The 15,633-nt window shown below is 45.0% G+C and overlaps 1 protein-coding gene across 2 annotated transcripts in view; it reads left to right on the forward strand.

The window, feature by feature from the left end:
* SHROOM3 (shroom family member 3) overlaps window positions 1-15,633 on the forward strand; it is a 381,603-nt gene that overhangs the window by 305,983 nt on the left and 59,987 nt on the right. For both annotated transcript variants that reach the window (XM_083176821.1, XM_083176829.1), the window contains 2 exons: window positions 7,755-7,883; window positions 13,016-13,147. In XM_083176821.1, coding sequence (XP_083032947.1) covers window positions 13,089-13,147 — 59 coding nt within the window. In that variant the 5' untranslated portion in view covers window positions 7,755-7,883; window positions 13,016-13,088. The remainder of the gene's footprint in view (window positions 1-7,754; window positions 7,884-13,015; window positions 13,148-15,633) is intronic.

The following is a 15,633-nucleotide window of genomic DNA, read 5'->3' on the forward strand; positions in this document are numbered from 1 at the left end:
CAAATACAGTACATTCTGCTTGAACAAGTTTTTTTTTTTTTAAATACTTGCTCAAACAGAATGTTATACGTGTTAAGTGTCTATTGAAGCACCACTATAGTGAGGATATTTGTTATTTTTTAATTTGAGGGTCAGTGTTCCTTTATAGCAGCAGCTTTTGGGGGAAAATTTTGACACACATATACAGTAGGTTATTTTCTGTGTTGTGTGTTGATGGTCTGCCTGTGTTCAAGGCAAAATTATTGAGGTGGGCTCAATGTGGTATGTTTAGTGTATTTGCATGTTATTCTTATTACTGTATGCTGATATTTTTCACTGTCAATTAGACCATTTTAGACCATGGTAGAATCTATGGGTCAATAAGGGGTGCGGATAACACTATGACAGTCGGGATTCCACTGTTCTTCGTCCCCGACATGGGACTGGCGCATGCAGAGTAGCTTTTTCACTACTGCGCATGCACTGGCCCCCAGCCTCTATGGGCTGCTTATGCAGCAGCCTACAGAGGCATATTCAGGGTCCCAGGTCTGGCGCATACGCAATATCGTCCTTGTAATGTGCATGCGCATAACCCAGTGCTTATGGGCTGCCGTTCAGCAGCCCATATAGAGGTGTCCCAGAGGGAGGGATCTCTTCCCAATGGGACTGCTTTGGTGACTGGCAGGTTGGACTTCCAATGAGAAGTCACTGTCAGTCACAGTAAAGCCAGAGCAGTCTCACAGACTGCATCTGGCTTTATTTAGAACAGTGGCGGATTTTACCTGGAGCTGCTGAAGCCCATAGGTAAAAACCGCTACTGGTCATTAGTCCAACATTGGAATCTGGACTGTTATTATATATTATATTATAGTATATTCACGACAGACGGGATCCGGTTTGACATGGGCTATTCTCCCTCGTAGGGGTCCACGACCCTCATAGAGGGAGAATAGAACCTGTTGTGAGCGCCATGCTGGGGAATCGTAGTCCCGCCAGTTGGGATTCCGATGTTGGACTAATGACTATTGGAAACCCAACTCTTGGCGCGTCATACCACACCCGTCCAAAAGACATCAACCTAGCAGAACATCTCATTAGCATATAATAGTTATCAATCGTGACATGCAGTTAATCTAGTGATACATGGAGTACATTTGTCAACGTATGCAGTTGTTATCCCTTGCTTACTAGTGCCAGCGAGGTCCAGATATTCACTTGAGCACAAATTGGACATATCATATAGATTTTGTGTATGATCATGTTAAGATATGTTTGACCTTTTATGACCACTTGTCTATTTAACTGGACATTGGGCCTAAATTCAACATTGATTGCAAATGAGAGGCTTCACAATCTGGGTGATGATTGAGTTTGCATATTGCGAGTAAATATCCGTGCACATAGCAGTCACAGTTTTACTCACAGGAAGCCAGCGTTTAGGGGCGAAAACATGGCATTTTCTGGGTGTGTTGCGAAAGTGCATGTGTGCCAAGGGACATTGACCCCCTCCCCCCAGAAAAAACAAACTCATCATCAACCCCCCCTGGGAGATAACAATCACTCTGCCCTGCATAGGTAACAAAAATAGTGGCTGTGGATGGTGTGGATATTTCTAGCTCTGGTGGCACACTTGAGAACAGTTCGTGGTACACTAATGGTTGAAAATCACTGTGCTAGAGTATAAAAATATTGAATAAGAACGAATCACAATATTTTAGTTTAAAAGCTACAATGCTTTATGTGCTAAAAACCAAACCAGATTTTCAGGGTTTTCTTTTAGGGCCTCATTCATCTACATTACCAGTGAAAAAAAAAAAAAACCATGGCTAGTGAATCTATGGGTAAATGGAGACATTACCGTACTTGTAAGCTAGTTTTTAAAATACCCCAAAAAAACAGCATTGGTCAATTTAAAAAAAAAAAAAACTTGTTTGCAATATACTTCTGTTACCATCATTGTGTCCCAGAGAAGGGAGTCCTACAGTATAACGAACACCAGTGATATTAGGAAGTCAGCCATTATAGCACATCTAGTCCTGGTCTTCTATTTTAGCATCCCCTTTCCCATAGAACCTAATGTGTTCACTGATATGTATTGACCCCATGTCTTGTAAACGCAGCTATAGACAGGGGCGTAACTAGTGCTGTGAGGGCCCCATAGCAACATTTTTAAAGGGCCCCCTCCACCACCAGAGAGTGGAGTATGGGGGGGTGTAGAGGAGGAAAAAAGGTAAAGGAGGGGTGGGGTAGAGGAGGGTAAAGGATAAGATGGGGGTAGAGGAGGAGAGAGCTGGTGGAGGAGGTCAAAGGGGCGACAGAGGAGAAGTGGGAGGGGTAGAGGAGGAGAGAAGGACATAGGTGAGGGGAGGTAGAGGACATGAGGGGCTGCAAAGGAGGGAGCAGGGGTAGAGGAGGTGAGGGGGGTATTGAAGTAGAGGATGTGAGGGGTGGTAGAGGAGATGAGTGGGGTTAGAAGATGTGAGGGCCGGCAGAGGAGGAGTGGGGCTAGAAGATGTGAGGGCCGGCAGAGGAGGAGTGGGGCAGGGGTAGAGAAGGAGAGGGGGTGGAGGATGAGAAGGAGTGGGAGAGCAGGGGTTTGAAAGTGTTTGAATCCCCTCCCCATGCAAGCAGCGCTTGTACCTCCAGCAGTGGGGTCTGTTCATCGGGCGATGGAACTCCTGGCCGGGTGTAACGCCGGCGGGTTCCCTGCTCACTGTAGTGGTGCTGCCGTGCCGGGGCTCACTGGGAACTCCTGGCTGCTTGTAGCAAAGCCAGGATTCTCTACTTTGTGCCGCTGCGCCAGGGCTCACTGTAGCTGTGCCGCAGCTTCCTGCTCATTGTAGTGGTGGGGGGGCTCAGTTCAATTTAGCCGCGCCGGATCATCTTCTGCTCACTGTCGCACGGCAGTTAAGGGCTGCTTCTTACCAGCGCCGGGTGTTAACAGCACGGCAGGCAGGAACAATTGCGCCGCTGAAGATCATGGGCACAGGACAGCGCTGCAACTGCAACCAATGTCCGCACTTCAGTATATACACTTTTATAAAAGGGTGCAGGGGATTGCCTGTGGGGCCCCACAAACCGCCGGGCCCCATAGCAATTGCATCCCCTGCACCCTCAGTAGTTACGCCACTGGCTATAGACACATAAAAGGTACAATCTGCAATTAACAAAAGACCAGTAAGAGGTCACATGCCACAGGCAATATGGTAGAACATCAGCAGGCACAAATAGAGGTCAGTAAAAAGCAAAAGGTCAGATGAGGCAGTAATGGTAAGGAACAAAGCATGCTTTATCAACAAGATACACAGGCTAGTAAACAAAACCATATAAAAAGCCCAGACTCCTTCTGCCAAAGGTCCACTCTAAATGCACATCATTTTACAACATATGGACACATCACATTTCTAAGGAGGACTGAGAGAAGCAACCAGTCGGGTATCTAACAACCTACTTGCCAAAAACTGACATAAGTGAAATATCTGCATGTCTGCTCTCCTATACTGTATGTGGGAATTAACAAGACAGCCTATAATTTGTGATACATTTTTCATTTTAATTTGCAGTCTGCTACATTATTTGCTCTCAAGTAACCTGCTTTTCATCTGATGTAAAAACAGTGACTAGGAAGCCAGATATATATGAAGTACTAGTAAGCCTGCTTGAAGCAAATGATGCAAAAGCTAGTCTGCTACATTGTGATTGCCTCTGTGTTTGTGCATGTGTGAGAGAGCAAGATATGTAGTTTTCCTCACTGCAAACAGATGGCAGTGTTTCGGAGACACACAAACGGACACTAGACATATATATAGATGATAGCATACAGAAGAGCTACTCTGGATATCTTTACATAACTAAAATACTTTGCTTGATACAAACATAATACGCATGTCTGTGTGCTGTCAGGAAGCAATATAAACCTCCCTACTGGATAAGAGCAAACCATAGTAGCGACTGCCTGAATTAGTCAGGTGCTGCAGCAGTCTCACTTATTCTATCATCTGATGTCATGAGAGGCGTCAGACCAGGGCCGAGTTAAGCCTTTGGGGAGGGGTGTCACTTTAGACAGGGGTCCCTCTCCCTCTTTACACCACTGGCCGCAAACTGCAGGGGAGAATATTACACTGTCAAAACACAGAGTAAAGGCAGTATAAACTTAAAGACCATAGAATCGCTAAAATATCAGATAAAAGCAAGTGACAATATTAGCAGCAAAACCTTGCATGTAGAGCGTACATATGTATAATCAGCGGTGTAGCTAGGTGCCACGGTGCCCGGAGCAAGGGCATGTTTCGCGCCCCCCCGATTTGTAGTAGGCGGGGCTCTTGCGTGGCAAAAAGGGGACGCGGCCTAACATTATACCACACACAGTAATGCCCATTGCACATAAAGCCACATGCTGTATTGCCAATTACACATAAGGTCACACTTGATGCCCATTACATACTATATAACAAACCGTAATGCCTATTAAACGTCACACAGACATTACATAGTATACCACATGCCATAATGCCCATTATACATTTTGCCACACATAATGCGTATTACACGCTGCGCCTCACACTGTGATGCCAATTACACGTTGCGCCTTACACCTTGATGAACATTACACATTATGCCTCACACCGTGATGCCCATTAGATGTTGCGCCTCACACATTACGCCTCAGACCATGATGCCCATTATACAACACATGGTGATGCCCATTACATATGCCACACACTGTGGTGCCCATTACACATTATTTGACACACATGATGCACATTACACATTATTTGACACACTGTAATGCCCATTACATATTATACGGCGCAGGACAGACGGGGGGGGGGGGGGGCGCAAAGATGGACAGATAGAACAACATAGATAGAAAGATGGACGAGGGGAGGGGGAGCACAGATGGATGGAGGGGCAGCATAGACAGAGGGAAGAGTTGGGGGGGGGGCAAAGACAAACAGATGCTGGGATGCTCACCATTACTTTCTCTCCTTCATCACACAATGTCAGCGGCTCCTCCTCTCTGTGCGGAGCATTTCTGTCCAGCAAAGGCGTCAGCACGCAGTGGGTCCTCTCCCTTTTCTCCCCCCTTCATGGTGAGGCTCTGGGCTGCGGCTAGTCAGTCCCCGTCCTCTCCCTCTCCCCCCCCCCAGCTCCGGGCTCCATGACAGGAGCGGAGATAAGGTTGAAAGCCAGTGCTAGTCAGTCCCCGACCTCTCCCTCTCCCCTCCCCCCCCCCCCCCCCAGCTCCGGGCTCGATGACAGGAGCGGAGATAAGGTGGAAAGCCAGTGCCCTGGCTGCAATCGTGTGTGGGGGGGGTGCAACCCCGGCAACCCCCGTGCGCACGCCCATGCGCTGGGACGGAGACATGCACTGCTATTTAAAATTCACATCTCCCGCTGGACCGCGCTGGCCAATGGGCGCTCGCGGTCCAGCAGCCCCCAGTTGATTGGCTGCTGGACCGCAAGCGCCTATTGGCTAGCGCGGTCCAGCGGGAGACGTGAATTTTAAATAGCACCGCGTCTCCCGGACACAGCGGGGAGCCGGGAGCTAGCGGGGCAGATGGCTGTGTGGCGCGGCATAGAGAGCGCAGGGGAGCGGGCGAGCTGGTGGTGCCGGCACAGCTCCGGCGCCATGATAGTCCCCTGCGCCCGGAGCTGGTGCTCCACCGGCACCGCCCTCGCTACGCCTCTGTGTATAATGTCATGCGCAAGTATTCAATGCTCTGGATTCACCATTTTTTTGGGCGAATCGGGCTGTTTTCACTCTCTTCTGTGAATCTTTTCACTGAAAATCTGATTCGCCGAAAGCGAACAGTGAATGCCGGCCAGTTCTCCGTTTCATGCTCGCTGCAATTTCAATGGGGTTTTCACTGTGATTCGCTGAGAGTGTATTCAATGCTAGGATGGAGAACTGCTTTCAGCATGATTTTTGCCGTGATTCACGGTTTTGCATTCAACATCTTTTTAAGGAGATCATTCCAGTTCACCTTAAAAAGATGTCGAATGCAAAACCGTGAATCACGGCGAAAACCATGCTGAAAGCAGTTCTCCATCCTAGCATTGAATACACTCTCGGCGAATCACAGTGAAAACCCCATTGAAATTGTTCTTTTAAAATAAAGGGTTTATTTTTTTGGTGTAACATGAATATATATTTAATTTTTTTTTTATTTTTTTACATGATGTCAGCAGGGGAGCGGGAGCCGCTCATTACATATTCACTGCGCCTGGTCCCGCTCATTACATATGCACGAGCGGGACCAGCGCAGCGCTCCCTCCACCACTTCCCCTGCCAGCTCTCCCGGGTGGCAGCTTCTGCTGCCTGTGTCACCGCCAGCCCTCCTTCTCCTCCACACAGCATCCGGCACAGGCAGGGAGGCTTCCATCTCCCTGCCTACCGCTGTGCCCCCGGCTCCCTGTGGCATTCGCCGAGGGGGTTTGTGTGTGTGTTAAAATTATCCGTCAGGGGCAGTGAGCCCCTGACACGTTGAATAGGGGGAGAGGGAGGGCTGGTAGCGAATGCTCCAGCCCTCTGGAACGCTGCGAATGTGCAGCAAATCCTAAACAGGATTCGCTGCACATAGAGAAAATTGACAATGAATACTGGCCATTGACTAGTTAAAATAAATTTGGAAACAAGGTAAAATGTAAGGACATGTTATAAAGCAAAGGTAGAACATTGCGCTTAGAGAATACGTGTAAACTCCATGGGTAAGCATGCTAGTCAGGGCATCTGGATTATCAGAGAGTTGTACCCATAATATTTATGGTCTACAACTGGAAGTGGTCAGAAAGAATAGGGGAAAATGACATGGGAGTGTACGTACAAACTTGCTGGTATTAGATGTCTTGTGGAATCTAGAATATACAACAGGCTGATTATCTGGGTAACTGTGGGGTGGAGAAAAAAAACGACATCACAAAACAATATCATTAACGATACCATTCAATGTGTACTTGCTAGATCATTCTCCTGGGAACTCCTACGATACAAACTATATCGCCCAACGATATCGCATAGCGTGTACCCAGCTTTACATCATTTGAATGTGGTCCCCTAAAAGTGACGGACTGCTAGTAAAGTTTAGCAGGAGATAGCCATGAATATCCTGCATTGCCTATGCAATGAATGGCCCCAACAAACCATCCCTAGAAAAATGCACCTACAAGGAATGGTCAGTGTGCCCCTTAATGAGATCATGTATCTGTGCTCCTTATCACAGCATCCTGCTATGAACACAAACAGCCTTATTTTGGGTTTGTAGTTCTCTAATAACAACTGGTTATTACTAATAGTTCATACACAACTACCTGCTGGCAATCTCACACCAGAACATGCAACCTGTAGGATATCCAATTATATACTCATTTTAATATGGGAAAAATGTTGTTCTTCAGCAATTATAACTGAGAAAGCCTGTTAGACACCTGCATGAGATTTAAGTGACTTTTCATCGACATTTGCAGAATGCAAATCATTTCAGCTATGTGGGCTTAGCCCATGGCAATGTTTGTCACATAGTAGAACTACAGCCCAGCCATTACAAGTAAGATTTCAATTGAGCTTCTACAGCGCTGATTAGACTTCTTAGGCAAATTAATAAATGATCGGACACTCTAGGGACTCCAGTAAGAACTGATAAGAGCACGCAATTATCACAGAGGAGTTAAAGTTAATTCTCATCATTAACTACCTTTTGAAATACTGTAATTTGATGTGTGGCATATCTGCAACAATATATCTTACTCATAATGTATATTTTGTGTATTTGCAGAGGTGTATTTATTGAAAAGGCTGAATGTTACGACACAAAAGTCACCACGTTGGAAACAACCACAGGTAGACCATCGATCAGCCCACCAATATGCCCCGGGGAGGGGCCTAAACTGAGGCTCAAAAACAGGTGAGAAAGATTGTGTTTCCATAGTGATCACTGACCAGAGCTGTAATCATTGATCCCAATGTGACCCTTTCCTATAATTATCAAGCATAAGATTTGTCACTGAACTATCTGCATGGACCAATCATGATCTGCCAATTGAAGGATGGGTGAGTACTAATACCCTGGGCTTGGCTAGCTGGAGGGTTCTGGGTCTGTCACTGTGCCCCTACCCCTACCCTTACCTATCTGCAGCAGTCTCTCTCCTCAAGACTGTGTGCTGTATGGGCTGGGGATACAATCAGTATGCGTCCCTCACATCTGGAGCCTGGGTGATGCAACTCCCTACTTGCAAACCAGATGGAGGGGAAGGGTGGCTCTCCTTTCAGAAGCCGGTGCTGTCAGTGTGCAAGCGCTCTGCCTCACACTCCCGGCAGACCCCTTGCTCATCAGTGTACCGCTGTTTTCAGCGTGCCTCGCATACCCCACCAGCGCTGGCTCCCCCAAGCCACCACGGGGTTGGCGGAATAATTGTTATGCCACTGACTGCAAGACTTCTACTAATCTGTGACTCAGACAGGCTGAACATGGCCAGCTCTGATATCACAGACCCGTAAAACACCTGGACATGCCTGCATTTTTGGGGTGACACCCAGAAAATGGCAGGTTACCACACTCAGACACCACCTTCATGTAAGCCAAAGTCCGGCCACATTTCATTTATGATCTAGATACATTTTCTGTCACTAGCCACCCTCGTGCATGCGTTTAAATAAGCACTTAGTAGTAGTACGTTTATTTATAAGGCGCTGCAAAGTGTCCGCAGCGCCGTACATAGCAAACAAAAAAAACAAATTACAAGGTAACGTACAGGGTGTGTTGAAAGATACAGTATAAATAGGGGTATAGCTGGTAGAACTAAAATCAGCATCAGTTCAGAAGTAGGTGTCAAAATTGTCAAGGAGACTGAAGATGAAGTAGAGGAAGGGAAGAACAGGACAGGAGCACAGGTGAGGTAATGAGGTAGGGTGAGTACGTGAGGAAGGAGGGCCCTGCTCATAAGAGTTAACATACTAAAAATAGGTGGAAACGAAATACAATAGGATAAGTAGGAACGGAGGGGAACGGAGGCAGGATAGGAGGATCAAAAGAGGTTAGGAGGAGGGATAGGCTAGTCGAAAAAAGTGGGTTTTGAGGGAGCGCTTGAAGGAGGTAAGGGAATCAGATAGCCTGATGGGTGGCGGGAGGTTGTTCCAGTGCAGGGGGGCAGCGCGAGAGAAATCTTGGACACGGGAGTGGGAGGAGGTGATTAGGTGAGAGGTCAGTCGGCGGTCAGCGATGGAGTGAAGAGGAGTGTGGATAGAGATCAGTGAAGAGAGGTAGGGAGCTGTGGAGGAGGAGAGAGCCTTGTAGGTGGTGGTGAGGAGTTTAAAGAGAACTCGGAAAGGAATGGGGTGCCAGTGAAGAGATAGACAGAGGGGGGAGGCGGAGGTAGAGCGGCTGGAGAGGAAGATGAGCCTAGCAGCAGCGTTAAGAATGGATTGGAGAGGTGCGAGGCGGGTGAGAGGTAGCCCAGAGAGAAGGATGTTGCAGTAGTCAAGGCGGGAGATGACAAGAGAGTGAATGAGAATTTTGGTCGCGTCAGTGGAGAGGAATGGTCTGATGCGTGAGATGTTGCGTAGGTGAAAGCGGCAAGACTGTGAGAGAGCACGAATGTGGGGGGTGAAAGAGAGGGAGGAGTCAATGATGACACCGAGGCAGCGCGTGATTTGCGATTCTGATTAGTGATCAATTCTCAATTAAGCCCTATATCTGTTCCACCAAACAAGTTTGAAATACATGTGTGGGGAAGTTTATGTCTAGGAAATCCTCTGCTTCCTACTATAAACCCTGCTAGATCTGGCATTTATTTTTTCCTTTAAATATGTTTTTACTACACACAAGGAAACAGACAAAATAACATATGGAAGTTACTACATCACAATTCTATTAGACATTATAGGGTTCATTTTGTTGGAAGCCAATTAACCTACCAGTATATTTTTGGAGTGTGGGAGGAAACCGGAGTACCCGGAGTAAACCCACACAAGCACGGGGAGGATATCCATTCCGCACAGTTAGGGCCATGGTGGGAATGGAACCCATGACCTCAGTGCTGTGAGGCAGTAATGCTAACCATGACACCGTCCGTAATGCCCCTTATATATAACACATGGTGGGGATAGAACCCATGACCTCAGTGCTGTGAGGCAGTAATGCTAACCATTACACCGTCCGTACTGCCCCAATGATAAATAGCAAAAAAAGGCCTAAATCTGGAGCTTTATAAATGAACCTCTTAGTTGTCTATACTGCACTTAGGGCCTGATTCAGACCTGCTAGCTAGCCTGTGTATATTCAGGATGTCAGCTGTTCACCCAAAGTACACATGGACACGCCTGCATTCGCAGGTGTCCACACATCGTCTCCATGAGCCCCTGCTGGCCCCCTGTACACCAATCATTGAGCCAACACCCTGACGAGTGTGAAACTCGCCGAAGGCATTCGCTCCGGGGGTTTGTACATGCGCAAACCCCCATCATCGACCGGGGGGGGGGCGGGTGAATTCGTCCCTCATCAAACACGTCTGAATCGCCCCCTTAGCTATATCCTGTAACAGTAATACCTGTTATGACTGATGTCATCCTTAACTTTCCAAAAACATTACAAAGCCGCTCATGCATGTCACGCCTTTGCAGAATGTAGCTCTAGGTTATGACACTAGCAAAAATGTTTTTATATACAGCAGTCAGAGAAGGAATCCAGGGTTATGGCATTTATTTTACACAGTGTGTCAAGTACGCCATCATAGGGGAATATTTTTCGTAGAAGCGCATACACGGATTAACACATCTCGTCTGCCTTTTCTTTAAGTAGTATGTGTTACTGTTAAATGCCATGTTATTATAGAAACCCTGAGTGGTTCCAATCAGTAAAGCACATTGTATTTCATGGTAACGCTACGGTCAGTAACACGATCCACCTCAATAGTAGAGGTTTAATGAAAAATGAGAAAAAAAAACAATTACAACGATTTGGGAGCATTAAGAGGCTGACTCATCACCAGCGGAGATGCTTCCAGTAGTTTAGCAGGGTGCTGATATCTGCCCAATGTGGAACATTGGGTACAAATCTGCCTAATGGAATTGTAAAGGCCCATACACACTGGGCGACTTTGAGCTGAAAATCGCTCAAAACAGCAAGTTGTGTGTATGCCCGGTCGATGAGCGGTGAGCGCTGCTGCGCTATGCAAAGCCATCCTCCCCCCGCTGATGGTGCCGGGGCAGGGGAAAGCCGTTCAGTGTGTATGCACTGAGCGGCTTTCCCCCCAGTAATGATAGCAATCTTTGCTGTCCATACATGCTGGGCATAGTCACCCAGTGTGTATGAACCGTAAATGTCTTTATTGATCTACATAAAAATTAAGTTTCCTGAGCCCAATAGTTTGGGCCTTATCCCACTTATTTAATTTACAAGGACATGAAATTGCAGTGTGTTGGAGGCAATAAACATCTAATTGTTCAGATATGGTTTGTTATTCTATGTATCTTGCGGCCCACCCTGGCACCAGTAGCTACCCACACCTTTTCACACAGTTAAGTTTGCACACAAATCTTTTAAGTTGGTGAATGAAAATGATTTGCTGGTCTTTATTATGGAACAGACAGAGCCCCAGGGAATACAGAATCATGTGTCAATCTCCTGGACTTGGTTCTAGTGTGAGGGGCTCGCTCCTCTATATACCGCTAACAAATCACTCAGGGAACAGTGCATATACTTTCCAATACTAAATGTCCCGTGAAGCCATGGTGATTTTTCAGGAACAATGCCTGATCTGTGACGCCGATCAAGACCGTTAGATTTGTAGCTTACGTTTTACAAACTTGTGGCAGAAAATAATTTCTGCAAACATAGGAAGATTTATTGGTTGCATTGCTTCAGGGACTTATCCTGTCATCGGGGATGAATACAAAGCCCCTTTTACAAAATGCTGAGCACCTCTATTTAACATGGCAGGACACCGTTTTCGCTGTTGCTCTGGGAGAGATGCCTCTTCTTTCCAGTGTTTTACATGCATAAGCTGAGTTGGAAGCCGTGGCACGGTTGTTAAAGCAAAATGTCACTGCTGCCCAAGGATTCCCTCACATACTGAGGAATGTCTTTGTACATAGTAAATGTATAGGCCACTTGGATTGGGCTGTCAAAATAAAAAGCCGATTAACCCAAAGACAAGTTGTATAAAATGCTAGAGCATAGTTAAAAGAAAAACAATCTGCACATGTGGGCCCGAGGAAATAATGGACAGATTATGAAGATTTACACATTAACTATCTCTTCCTTTATAGATCTACATGTGCCATGTTGTTGTTTTTTTTGTTACAATGTAGAGGTACAATAAACAGTTTATTTAGCTGTTTCATGGCAGAATTTCATAATGGTTACGGCATACTTGCCTACTTTTTATTTCAGGGAGATTATAGTTGGTAGTAGAATTTTGCACTGCACCCCATTGAGGGGGCGTGTCATGCTCCACCCAATGGGCATGTCTAGTTCCATATATGGAGAGATTGTAAAAATGGAACCTAGAAGCGTGGGTGTGTACTGCTACATATGAGAGGAATCTTTTTAAATGATTTAGATCCAAATGTAAATGAGCACCAAAGCAGTTAGTACGAGATGCTATACTAGGTAAAGTTCTGGGAAATAGTGCTGATGATTCAATGTAAATAGTGTAATGTGGGCTAGGTGAAATAAGGGAGATTGCTAGACTAATGAGGGAGATAGGGAGATTTCTGTTATTTCAGGGTGTCTCCTGCAGAATGCAGGAGGGTAGGCAACTATGGGTTACTGTGGCATAATTTAATTATTTTATGCAAAGTGGAAGGTACTGTACACCAGGCCTCAGGGCATAGTGGGTGCTTTCAAAAGAAAATGTACTTACAGGTAGAATGAGTTTCTCTGAGATTGCTGAGCTGGCATACATTCCATGTGTGTGAGACTCAACACCATACATGCCTACTTGTTAGTGAAATTATTATTTGTACATTTGTTTTGTGTTGTCTTGTATATGGACTGTTTCCTCTAATCTATTATGTTTATTCTTTATGTCTCCTTAGGCAAAGTGTGTCAATTTTCCGTCCCCATTCCTGGCATTCAACCAAATTACTGGAGAATCAAGCCAATCCCAGCATGATGCAAATATCCCAGGGGACGTTAGGATCTCCATGGCACCAGGCTTACCACTCAAGGTGAGAAACAAGATGTTTATTAGGTGTTAGAAGGAATAGTCCAGTAGCTGCTATCTCAGTTTTAGAAAGAGATAGGTTTCCTTTGACATATTTAACCAAGGCACAGATGTTACCAAGGGAAATGCAATGTATCTGTTTAAAATTATCATGTAAGTTTTCATATTTTTAGATATATTTTCATTTCTCATTTCATATGAGTATACCCTTATTTATTATGTATTTATTAACAGTTTCCTATATAGGGCATACATATTACGCAGCGGTTTACAGAGAATATTTGACCATTCACATCAGTCTCTGCCCCCAGTGGAGCTTGCAATCTATATTCTCTACCACACACAGACATTCTAGGGTTAATTTTTTAGGAACCAATTAACCTACCAGTATATTTTTGGATTGTGGGAGGAAACCGGAGTACCCGGAGGAAACCCACGCAAGTACAGGGAGAATATACAAACTTTGCACAGTTAGGGCCACGGTGGGTATTGAACCCATGACCTCAGCACTGTGAGGCAGTAATGCTAACCATTACACCATCCGTACCAAAGTATAATAGCCTGTATCACTAGTTCTGATAACAAATACTGCAAACAAATTAACATAAAATATTATGTATGCATGCTGGTCAACCAAATCTTTATTTTTTGGCGAGAGCAGGTAAGCATAAAATAAATAAGTGTAAAGTAAAAAAAAAAAAAATGAAGCAAAACAAAATGATAAAGAAAAAGCACTGCGTAATACGTTTCCAATTTTCAATAAAAAATACTAATCTATATCTCTAAAAGGCTAGTGCTGCTCCTCACCTCTGTGGTGCTGCTGATGGCCACTGGAGAGCGCCTGATGGAGCCTACAATTTTTCTAAAACCTTGTTCATGCAATATGGGGCTTTTCACTAACCATTACAGATGGTATCAGCATTGTGCTAATAGGGTGCAGAGAGACATATATCACCATAGGGTTGAGTTTTCCTAACACCTCAGGCTCTCCAGGGACTCTCTTTGTCATCCACTAGTGCTATATGGCCATAGTTTATGTGATTCCGACACATTGCTGTGACGGATCGCATGAAAATAAAAAGTGACACATCGCATGTCATTTTGCTGTGATTGCAATGTGAGGAGCGTACTTGTATGCGCCACACATTGCAGTCGCAGATCCTACGGGCGGCCCTGAATATTCATCGCAGCCCACAGCCATTGCTAGGATCGCATAAGATACATTGGGCCAATTGTAATAGGGTGTGAGTTATTTTTCTTAAATCAGCAATCATTTACACTGAAAATCCAGATTCATTTTGCCATGTAAATGATTGCCGCTTTAAAAAAACCTCTCACTTTCTGATTCTCACACCCCATTACATTTGGCCCATAGTATGCAAAAGGACCGCATACAATGTATCATACGCAATACTTCCACCTGCCAAGTGAGTTGGCGAGGTATTGCATGCTCGCCCTAGTGAATGGGGACCTTTACTCTGCAGCACAGAGACATCCCTTATTGCTGCGATAAGCCATGTTGCAGGATGTCTCGCACTGATATACTGTAACTTGGACATTGACCTTAGGCACTGTAATAAAATGTCAAGTTTATCACATTGTTTTGACATACTGGATCAGTATAACAGCTTCATATGTATGATTAAGGTGTAATTCTTATACATTTGCACTTTCCAGGTCCCAAAGCACTCGTTACACAGGTGTCAGAGAGACAAATGTATCATATAACAGTAAGCAGTGGCACAGGCAGATATATATATATATATATATATATACAAGACAGGAACAGAGTGCGCTCAAGGGTGCAAGTACACAACTTTTTACACAATATAAAAAATTTTTTTAATAAAAGCCAACAACACGGCTCGTAAAAAAATACAGTGATGATACAGTCATATATTGGAATCAATTTTGACAGAATGTGTGGTAATTCAGTATAACAGCAGGCCCAACGCGTTTCGTCACCCACGTGACTTCCTCAGGGGCAATCGATGACTTGATTATCAAGGCTGTAATTGTTCTTATTGCCGTATCTCAAATTGATTGTACACAGATAATTAAAGTGGATAATGATAATATACCAAAATGACAGAGCTCTTGTCAATAATTGTGGTGCACTTTTCCAATATCTCACTCTATTATGGATGCCAGCAGCACAATTCTTTCAAAAATCCAATATAACAGGGTCACCGGAAACAAGCTACACTGTATCCAACTGGCGAAAACTTTTCGGCAGTTGGATACAGTGTAGCTTGTTTCCGGTGACCCTGTTATATTGGATTTTTGAAAGAATTGTGCTGCTGGCATCCATAATAGAGTGAGATATTGGAAAAGTGCACCACAATTTTTGACAAGAGCTCTGTCATTTTGGTATATTATCATTATCCACTTTAATTATCTGTGTACAATCAATTTGAGATACGGCAATAAGAACAATTACAGCCTTGATAATCAAGTCATCGATTGCCCCTGAGGAAGTCACGTGGGTGA

This window comes from Crinia signifera, chromosome 1, assembly GCF_055691185.1.
Source record: "Crinia signifera chromosome 1, ASM5569118v1, whole genome shotgun sequence".
Lineage (NCBI taxonomy): Eukaryota > Metazoa > Chordata > Amphibia > Anura > Myobatrachidae > Crinia > Crinia signifera.